Here is a 10,900-nt window from a genome sequence, read left to right as displayed (position 1 = left end):
CATTCGTTGTCCCTCCAATCAAGGCACCATGGCTCTTCGAAGTGAGGGTGAGCCTGTGAGCCCACTCAGTGTCAGGAGTTTCTGGACCCAATGGGATCTGAGCCATGGTTGCACCCTCCCCCTTACACAAAACACGCACGTGTCACTTAATCCTGTTACAGCTGCCCCAATCACGAGTTTATCAAGAGAAATAAAGGTGCACGCACTTGTGGAGGAGGTTGTATTTATTAACAGAGTCAGACCAGATGCAGAGGTCCATCAGGAGCCATCTGAGAGAAGGCTGAAGAAAGAGGGAAGCCCGGCCAGTGGCTCAGTGGATTGAGCATCCTCCCGTGCACCAGAGGTCACTGGTTTGAATCCCAGTCAGGGTGCATGCCCGGGTGGTTGGCTCCATCCCCAGTAGAGGGGTGTACAGGGGGCAGCCAATCGATGTTTCTCTCTAAGCAATGTTTCTATCCTCCTCTCCATTTCTCTATCTAAAAATCGATGAAAACATTTTTTTTAAAAAAAAAAAGAGGGAAGTATGATGTTGCGGTGAGGAAGTTGTAAGAGCCACAATGTGCAAGACATGAGTGACTAGCCCTAGCCCGTTTGGCTCAGTGGATAGAGCATTGGCCAGTGGACTGAGGGGTTACTGGTTTGATTCTTTCCACCCCAAACAGAGGGAGTTCTCTTTTTTTTTAATCTTCGTTGTTGAGTCTTACAGATGTCCTCCATTCCCCCCGCCCCATTGCTCCTCTTCACCCAGTTCCCGCCCAGCCCCGCCCCAGGCTTTTACCACCCTATTGTCTGTGTCCATGAGCAATGAATATATGCATATAAGTTCTTTGGTTAATCAGCAGAAAGCCAAGTGCACTTGGCCTTAAAGGCTGAGAAGCAATCGGAAAGCCAACTAGACACTGACTCAACGGCTCCTTGATGGAGCCCCAAGAAGACACACACACACACACACACACACACACACGCACACACACGCAAACACACATGCCAAGTCCCCTCCCTGCTTTCATGACCTCTTGGATACAACCACGTCTTGAAGTTCTGATGGTGGCAAACCCTAGGGATGGCCAACTGGTCGACCCCCGTCCTGACCACTCTGTGACTTCTGAGCCCCTGGGAGGGGTGGGAGTGGCCTGTGGACAGCCGGGACCCAGTGCAGCCGGAATTTCTTCCGGCTGTGCCAATCTTCTACCAGGATGCCCGCCAGGAGTAAGAGAATCACAGCCCCGAGGCATATCCGGACCAGGTTCCCCTTAGTGTAGTCCTGATGGGCAAGACCTGGGGAATGAAGAGAATCAGGAGTCCCATTGTGGGCTTCTCATAGCTGTATTCCCTCACCTGAGGTCCTGTTACTCTCTGCTGGCTGGGATGCCAACCTCCTTCCTGGAGGGCCCCTCCCCTCTCCCCCAGGGTCAGATAAGCCCAGTTCCCTGAGTAGAACCTCTTCCATCATCAGGCCTCGGATGCAACCCGCCCCTACACAGACACTCCCTGGCTATTTGGCAGATTGTGGAAGAAAAGGCTACTATAAGGGGGGTGGAGGTGGAATGGATCTTACTCTGATCTTCCAGAAGACCTCAACCTTCCCAAGTCTGAGCTCCATCTACTGTTATTTCCCCTCCCCTTCACACTGGGTGTATCAGGGCCCAAGATCCCAGAGCTATGGCTTCTGTATTGGGAAAGCAGTGAGCTTTAAAGACACAGGGGTGGGGATAAGGAAGGTCCAGAGAGGAGAACCACTTACCAGTTGTAGAGCCTGGCCTCTTGGAAAAGATGGTGGTATCCCTAGAAGGCTCTGGGATAATAAAAAAAAATAAAAAACAGTCAAATATCAGAGGGAAGGTGGGGGTGGGTGGGTGGATAGGAAGAGATTAGCCAAAGAACTTGTGTGCATAACCCATGGACACAGACAGTGGGTGGTGAGAACCTGGGGTGGAATCAGGTGGGCTGGAGGGGATAGATGGGGGAGGGGAGGGGAAGAGGACATATGTAATACTTTCAACAAAAAAGACTTAAAAATCAGGGGGAAAAAAGACACAGGTGAGGAGAAGGAAGATCCAGAGAGAACCACTTACTCACCAGTTGTAGAGCCTGGCCCCCCTGAAAAGATGGTGGTATCCCTAGAAGGCCCTGGGATAAAAATAATATTTTAAAAAGGAAGAACAGAGAAGCATGAAACAGACTGTCGAATCTCAGAGGGAAGGTGGGAAGAAGTTAACCAAAGACCTTGTATGCATATATGCACCACCCATGGACATAGTAGACAGTAGTGTGGTGAAGGCCTGGGGCAGGGGCAGGTGTGGGCTAGAAGGGGTCAATGGGAGTAGGGGGACATCTGTAATACTTTCAACAATAAAGTTTTGGGGTTTTTTAAGGGGAGAGTAAAGGGATGGGGCTATCTCCTCTACTCTGTCAATGTGAAAATTAAACTAGTAATGGCCCTGGCCAGGTAGCTCAATTGGTTAGAGCATCGTCCTGATACTCCAAGATTGTAGGTTTGGTCCCCAGTGGGGGCACATACAAGAATTGACCAATGGCCCTGGCTGGTGTGGCTCAGTTGGTTGGAGCGTCATCCCATGCACCAAAAAGTAGGTTTGATTCCCAGTCAGGGCACCTGCCTAAGTTATGGGTTGGATCCCTGGTCAGGGCATATATAGGAGAGCAACCAATCAATGTTTCTCCCTCCCTCCCTCCCTCCCTGTAAAAATCAAACATATCCTCAGGTGAGGATGAAAAAGAAGGGGTCCACGTGCCTTGGACCCCAGACACCAGGGTGAACCCCTCAGGACTTACGTGTTGTAGAGGAAGGTGCTTCTGTGGGTGACTGGCTGGGTGTCCCAGAGGCCCCTGAGAAATCAGAAAAAGAGGGAATTCTGTGGCCTGTTAGCTGTGTTTTCTGAGCAAAAACACTTCTGCCACCCAGATTCCTCGCCTGGAAACTGAACACAAATCTTACACCGCTGGGTGTTAAGTAGCATTTCCAAGGCCCCCCTAACCTGGAGAGCGTTGTGCCCAGTGAAATAAGCCTGTCAGAGAAAGGCAAGTGCCATATGATCTCACTCATGTGTAGAATCTAATGAACAAAACAAACAGATGAACAAAATGGGTCCAGAGGTGTGGGTGCATGGAGCAGACTGACAGATCTGGGAGAGAGGAGGCGGAGCTTGGAAGAGATTAACATAACTTATATGCATATGTATATATACATAGCCCAGGGATGTAGATAATAGTGTGGGGAAGACCTAGGGGAAAATCCGGGGCTGGGAGGAAGGAAGCAAGGGGGGGACACCTCTAATACGGTCAACAATCTATATATATATAAAAGCCTGAATGACCGAACGACCGGTTGACCGGTCACTATGACACGCACTGACCACCAGGGGACAGACACTCGATGCAGGAGCTGCCCCTTGGTGGTCAGTGCACTCCCACAGCGGAAGCGCCGCTCAGCTGACCTTTAGGCGCCAGACACTGGGTTCATGGCTGGCGCGTACAGCTGTGAGCAGTAGCAGCAGGCGCAGCGGGGCCAGGATGAGCTGGAGCTATGGACACCTGGCCAGGGCTTGGACTCCTCCCTGGCCGTCGGCTGCTTTACACACTACTACATCCGTCGGGGGATGTCGGACTGCCACAGGCCAGGGGATCGGGCCGAAACCGGCAGTCCGACATCCCCTGAGGGGTCCCGATTGCAAGAGGGTGCAAGCCAGGCTGAGGGACCCCCACTGATGCATGAATCCATGCACCGGGCCTCTGGTAAAATAATAAAGAGCCCGGCCGGTGTGGCTCAGTGTTGAGCATCGACCTATGAACCTGGAGGTCACGGTTCCATTCCCCGTCAAGAGCACATGCCCGGGTTCCCAGCTCGAGCCTCGGTATGGGGCCTGCAGGAGGCAGCCAATCCATGATTCTCTCTCATCATTGATGTTTCTCTCTCTCTCTCTCTCTCTCTCTCTCTCCCTCTCCCTCTCCCTTCCTCTCTGAAATCAATAAAAATATATTTTAGCCGAAACCGGTTTGGCTCAGTGGATAGAGCGTCGGCTTGCGGACTGAAGGGTCCCAGGTTCGATTCCGGTCAAGGGCATGTACCTGGGTTGCGGACACATCGCCAGTAGGAGATGTGCAGGAGGCAGCTGATCGATGTTTCTCTCTCATCGATGTTTCTAACTCTCTATCTCTCTCCCTTCCTCTCTGTAAAAAATCAATAAAATATATTTTTAAAACATATATATATATATATATTTTAAACATTAAAGACTCCTAGGAGAGAAGAAGCTCTGATGTTGGCATAAAGTCCACCCTTTGCACCTCTGGGTCCCTCCCCTGGGAGCTTGCATCAGGGCCTGCGAAGGCAGAGGAAGGAAGGTCTGGCCTGCACCCCCCTTACCCGTGACCACGAGCTCCAGGGGGTCACTGGGGGCGGACCACAGGTACGGGTTGCTGCTGGAGAAGCCGTAGCACTGGTAGGTCCCGCTGTGGGCGGCCATGACCGTGGTGATGGGGAAGTTGGCCCGGTCCCACCGCTCAGGGCCCTTGTAGGGCCCCATGTCCCCCTTCTTGTACAGAGCGTATTGGTCAAAACCGTATCTGCTCCGGCACTGGAGCGTCACGTCCGCTCCGAGGGGCACCGACGGGCCAGGCTGGGCGGAGAGCGTGGGCTTGTCGTAAATTCCTGTGAACAAAAGAACTCTGGGATCAAAGACAGCAGCCGCTGCCCGGCTGGCCGAGGTGTGGCTCAGTTGGCTGAACATTGTCCCTCCGTCCGGTGCAGAGAGGTCGCCGGTTTGATTCCCAGTCAGGGCACACACCCGCATTGTCAGCTTGATCGCCAGTAGCGGGTGAGCAGGAGGCAGCCCATCCGTGTTTCTATCTCTCTCTTCCTTTCCCCTCCTCTCTGTAAAATTAAAAAATGTGCAAAGTTGCCCTGACCGGTTTGGCTCAGTAGATAGAGCGTCGGCCTGCGGACTGAAGGGTCCCAGGTTCGATTCCGGTCAAGGGCATGTACCGTGGTTGCGGGCACATCCCCAGTAGGAGGTTTGCAGGAGGCAGCTGATTGATGTTTCTAACTCTCTATCCCTCTCCCTTCCTCTCTGTAAAAAATCAATAAAGTATTTTTTTAAATGTGCAACGTTAAACATCATAGCCCTGGCCAGTTTGACTCGGGGGATAGAGTCAGCCCTCAGACTGAAGGGTCCCGGGTTTGAGTCCGGTCAAGGGCACATGCCTCAGTTGTAGGCTGGATCCCCCGGCCCTGGTCCGGGCGCGTGAGAGAGGCAACCAATCAATGTGTCTCTCTCATCTCTCTCTCTCTCTCTCTCTCTCTCTCTCTCTCTCTCTTCTTTCCCTCCCTCCCTTCTACTCTCCCTAAAAATCAGTGGGGAAAAGAACCTTGGGTAAGGATTAACAAAAAGCAAAAACAAAAGAAACGTCACTGTAGCTACACCTTTGCCCAACGGGCAACTGTTTCTTCTGTGCTTGTTCCTTCTTATTGAATGCATTGGGGTGACACTGGTTATTGGGGTGACACTGGTTATTGGGGTGACACTGGTTATGGGGGTGACACTGGTTAACAAAATTATACAGGTACAACTCATCACCTGCACGCTGCGTGGTGTGTCCACCACCCCAAGTCACGTCTCCTTCCATCACCATTATCCCCCTGTGCCCGCCTCCACCTCACCTTCCCTCCCGTCCCCGCCTCCCCTCCCCCTGGCAGTCACCACACTGTGGTCCGTGTCCATGCATTTTTCTCTTTCTTTTTCTTTTTTGCTCATTCCCTTCACACACGCGCACACGCACACATACACACACCAGCTGCTCTCTCTCTAGGAATCTGTCTCTATTTTGCTTGTTAGTTCATTTTGTTCATTAGATTCCACGTGTGAGTGAAATCATCTGGTACTTGTCTTTCTCCGACTGGCTTAGGTCACTGGTTGTTTTTTTTAATCTTCACTGGAGGGAGGGAGAGATAGATAGAAATGGAGATGGAGATGGAGATGGAGATGCAGATGGAGATGGAGATGGAGATAGAGATAGGTTGAGAGAGAGAGAGAGAGAGAGAGAGAGAGAAACATCAATCAGTTGCCTTCCGCACCTGCCGTAAGTGGGGATTGAACCTGAAACCTAGGTATGTGCATCAGACAACGCTCAACCAACTGAGCCACACTGGTTGAGCTTCACTGATTTTCCTATTATTATTATTTCAGAGAGGAAGGGAGAGGGAGAGAGAGAGAAACATCAATGATGAGAGAGAATCATGGATGGGCTGCCTCCTGCACGCCCCACACTGGGGATGGAGCCTGCAACCTGGGCATGTGCCCTTGACCGGGAATCGAACCGTGACCTCCTGGTTCATAAGTCGATGCTCAACCACTGAGCCACACCGGCCGAGCTTCGCACTGGTCCTTGTAAGCAGCTACTGCACTAACATATTTACCTTGAGAGTTGAATTGGGGGGCACCTCCCCAAAATTTAGCACATAAGCCCAGTGCCTCACTGCCCCACCCTAGTCCCAGCCCCTGGAGACACTGAATTTACCATAATCATCTTCCCCCATTCACCCCCTTCGAGCCCCAAGAACCGAGCACCGTCGGCCCTTCCGCCCCGTCCACCCCGTCCTGTCCGTCCGTCCGCCCAGTTACCGGTGGCCACCAGCTCCAGCTGCTCGCTGGCCGGGGACCAGCGACTGCCGTTCTGGTAGGAGCAGCGGTACAGCCCGGCAGAGGTGTGCTCCATGGCCGGGATGGTGAGGGAGGCAACGTTCATATACTTCCCGGACCTCAGCTTCTCCAGGCGGTACAAGTCCACGCCGGGGGGGCCCTGGCAGCGGACGGTCACCGGCTTGTCCAGGGGCACCAGGGGGCTGGGCAGGGCCCGGAGGGTGGGCTTGGGCAGTGGTTCTAAAAGGGAAGCAAGCGGAGGGCCGTAGGGGTCAGCCGGGCCCCGGGCCCCCCCACCCTGCCCGCTCGCCTCACCGGCTAGGCCCAGAGGAGGGGTCCCCACTCACCGTCCTGAGCCGGTATCACCTGCTGCAGACACAGCCCTGGGGACAGAAGGAAAGGACCCAGGGCTAGGGCGTCCGAGGACCCCCACTTCCTGGGGGCTGGACGCCAGGATGAGGCGTCGGCGTGCTTTCTAGGCCTCTCGTCGGCGTTGTTTTGGGAGATACACAGGCCCCTAACTGAAGCGAAAGGAGCTAACGTGACAGGCCTCTACGTTCCATGTATAGGAAGCGGCCATCTGTCCAGTGACAGGAAGTAGATTATGGTTGGCAGTGGCCGGGGGAGGGGAGGGGAGGGGAGTGTTATGGACAGGATTCCTTTATTGTTGCTATTGTTGTTAATCCTCACCCGATGATATTTTTTTCCATTGCTTTTTTAAAAAATATATTATTGTTTTATTTCAGAGAGGAAGGGAGAGGGAGAGAGAGAGAGAAACATCAATGATGAGAGAGAATCGTCCATCTGCTGCCTCCTGCACACTCCCCACTGGGGATCAAGCCCACAACCCAGGTATGTGCCCTGACCGGGAATTGAACCGGGACCTCCTGGTTCATGGGTTGATGCTCAACCACTGAGCAACACCGTCAGGCTCCATTGCTTTTTAGAGAGAGAGGAAGGAAGGGAGGAAAAGAGGGAGAGAGAGAGAGAGAGAGAGAGAGACATCCATGTGAGAAAGACACATCGATTGGTTGCCTCCCATACACGTCCAGACCGGGGTAGGGGATCGAACCTGCAACCCAGGTATGTGAGGATTTTTTTATATATAGATATATTTTTATTGATTTCAGAGAGGAAGGGAGAGGGAGAGAGAGATAGAAACATCAATGATGAGAGAGAATCATTGATTGGCTGCCTCCTGCATGTCCCCCACTGGGGATCGAGCCCACAACCCAGGCATGTGCCCTTGACTGGAATCGAACCCAGAACCCTTCAGTCCGCAGGCCAGCGCTCTATCCACTGAGCCAAACCAGCTAGGGCTGGATTTTTTTTTTTTTTAAGATGTTGCGGTGGGAGAACGTTGAAGCCGACATGAAGCATGTTCTGTTCATGTCCTGCCCAGGCAGTGAATAGACTAGGAAAATTCAGACACGTCACCCCTCTGGGTCCCACCCACAGCTCGCCTCTTGCTCTGAAATCCATCGCATGGGCCACTTTCAAACAGTTACCTGCCTGGTACCCACTGCCCGCCCCTCAGCGTCTCCCAGGTCCACCCTCCGGACTCACCGAGACAGAAGAGGGCAGACCGAGACGGGGACATGGCTCCTGTGCCCGTCCTGACTTCGCAGCCCAGGAGGGAAGCCGTGAGGGGCTGGAGCAGGGACACCGGACGGATGGACGGACGTGATGAGGGAGAAGCGCCCTCCCCTCCCTTCCCCCGCCCGACCGGCCTTTCCTAATTGAGACAAATCAGACCGGAGCTGTGTCTCCGGGGGAATGACTTGCACACAAGCTCCAAGGAGCCTCACTTATCTCCTGCTACCAGGCACTGTCCGCCCGCCAGTCTTCCCATAGACGCCCTGGCATTCCCTGGAGACGTGCAGATCAAACCCCCCAACGAGCCCTGGCCGGTGCTGCTCAGTGGTTAGGGCGCCAGCCCCAAGCTCCTCGGGGCCAAGGGTTCTATTCCCAGGCAAGAGCACACATCTGCGTTGCAGGTTTGATTCCCCAGCCCTGGTCGGGGAGCATGTGGGAGGCAACCGATCGATGTGTCTCTCTCACGTTCATGTTCATGTTCCTCTCTCTCTCTCTTTCTCTCTCTCTCTCAAAATCAATGGAAAAGCCCTGGCCGGTTGGGTTCAGTGGATAGAGCATCGGCCTGCAGACTGAAGGGTCTCAGGTTCGATTTCTCTCAAGGGTACCTGCCCGGGTTGCAGACTTGATCCCCAGTGGGGGGCATGCAGGAGGCAGCCGATCCACGATTCTCTCTCATCATTGATGTTTCCCTCTCTCTCTCTCTCTCTCTCTCTTTCTCTCTCTTGCCCTCTCCCTTCCTCTCTGCAATTAATAAAAATATATTTTTAAAAACTAAAGAAAAATGACCATATGGTGGGGTCTCTCGATCCCTCACCAGCCCCAAGACCTCGCAGAGGGTCTCCAGGTAATGAACCTCAGCATCTACACTCTCCTCCCTCCACAGCCTCCCGTCACCTCCCCGGCGGCCTTCACCAGGTCCAAGCAGAAAAGGGACCCCGAGGACATGAACCCACACCTCCCGCTGGACGCCCGATGGCCACAGGGGGACACGCCCAGACGGGGCAGCCCGGGGCTCTGAGCCCTTCACCCAGGGCGACCTCAGCCCTGCCCTACAGGAAGGGGACGTCCCCTGTGCAAGACAAGGCTGCACCGCAACCCACATCCCCCTGCGGTTTCCGCCTGCGGCCTGCCTGCCAGCCACAGACACGTGGGCCACCCGGGGCGCTCCCACAGGGCCTGTGTGTGGCCACAGGAGAGGGGGAGGGTTCCCCACGGGAGGCGGAGTGACGGCAGGACGGCCGAGTCTCACCCGCAGAACCCAGCGGAACCGCTGTGGACGGAGCCACAGACCCAAGTCCAACCTGACCACTTGGTGACAGTGTCTGGTCCCTATGCTGGGCCCGTGTGTGTCTACACAGGCTGCTGGCGTGGGGCGGTTCCTACAGTTTTCCCTTCAGTGTCTTCCTCTGCTGCTGTTCATCATGGTCACCTGAGGCTACTTTTCCATTGATTTTTATTTTTTAAATATATTTTTATTGTTTTTATTGATTTTTTACAGAGAGGAAGAGAGAGGAATAGAGTTAGAAACATGGATTAGCCGCCTCCTGCCCTTGACTGGAATCGAACTTGGGACCCTTCAGTCCGCAGGCCCACGCTCTATCCACTGAGCCACACCGGTCAGGGTTCCATTAATTTTCAGAGAGAGTGAAGGGAGAGGGAGAGACAGAGAGAGAGAGAAACATCCCTGGGAGAGAGAACATATGATCCTAAATATTTAAGGCTCCTGGTTACTATTGTGAAGATTTTTTCAGACAAGTACGCCCTCTACTGTCGGTGTGGTGAAGTACAGGTTCTTATTAGATAGGGGAAGAGGTTTCTGTCCTTCCCTCCCCCCGTCCTTGCAAAATCCTAATTTGCCCTTTTTTCTCCTTTTCCCCTTAACCCTGCAGAGTCCAAAGTGTGCCCTCTCTCTAGTTTCTTCTCGCTGAGGAGTCGCCTTTCTAAGACACGGTCGGTGCCTGATCCGTCCGAATGTTTGGGTTTTTTTACTGTTTGCACATGTCTCTGTCTGATGGTGGTTTCCGCAGAACCCCGGGCCCGCCAGCAGCACGTGCATCACACGGTTTTTCTTGCATATCGATGGCTGCGTGGGGGAAAGGGAAGATGCAGAATATATCTCGGCATGCCACCGTGTGTGTGCAAGCCTTCACTTTGACCTATTGAACTTAAATTAGCTTTATCCCAGTCATCCATTCACAGGGTTCAAATGTGTTCAAAATATGGAAAGAGAGTGTGAGCGAGGCTCCTTAAACACTGGTGGGGCCCTAGCCGGTTTGGTTCAGTGGATAGAGCGTCGGTCAGCGGACTGAAGGATCCCGGGTTCGATTCCAGTCAAGGGCAGGGGCCCGAGTTGCGGGCTCGATCCCTAGTGGGGGCCGTGCAGGAGGCAGCGGATCCATGATTCTCTCTCATCGTTGATGTCTCTCTCTCTCTCTCTCTCACTTGCCCTCTCCCTTCCTCTCTGAACTCAATACAAATATATTTTTAGAAACTAAAGAAAAATGACCATATGGTGGGTGGTTTCTCGGTCCCTCACCAGCCCCAGGACCTCGCAGAGGGTCGCCAGGCAATGAACCTCAACATCTACACTCTCCTCCCTCCACAGCCTCCTGTCACCTCCCCGGTGGCCTTCACCAGGTCCAAGCAGA

The 10,900-nt window shown here is 53.5% G+C and overlaps 1 protein-coding gene across 1 annotated transcript; it reads right to left on the bottom strand.

Moving 5' to 3' along the window:
• Window positions 1–216: 216 nt before the first annotated feature.
• GP6 (glycoprotein VI platelet) lies at window positions 217–8,271 on the bottom strand. The gene is given in 8 exon segments (XM_070402194.1): window positions 217–1,100; window positions 1,103–1,278; window positions 2,080–2,130; window positions 2,794–2,847; window positions 4,385–4,669; window positions 6,639–6,896; window positions 7,004–7,039; window positions 8,223–8,271. Coding segments are annotated over 8 exon segments (1,212 nt in total). The 5' UTR covers window positions 8,257–8,271; the 3' UTR covers window positions 217–782.
• Between the last annotated feature and the right edge of the window lie 2,629 nt (window positions 8,272–10,900).

The sequence above is a fragment of the Myotis yumanensis genome, unplaced genomic scaffold, assembly GCF_028538775.1.
Source record: "Myotis yumanensis isolate MYYU_CA2020_CCGP unplaced genomic scaffold, mMyoYum1.0.hap1 SCAF_23, whole genome shotgun sequence".
In the NCBI taxonomy this organism is placed as follows: Eukaryota; Metazoa; Chordata; class Mammalia; order Chiroptera; family Vespertilionidae; genus Myotis; species Myotis yumanensis.
The sequence above is the reverse complement of the archived record's forward strand: the minus strand, read 5'-3'. Positions and strand labels throughout refer to the sequence as shown.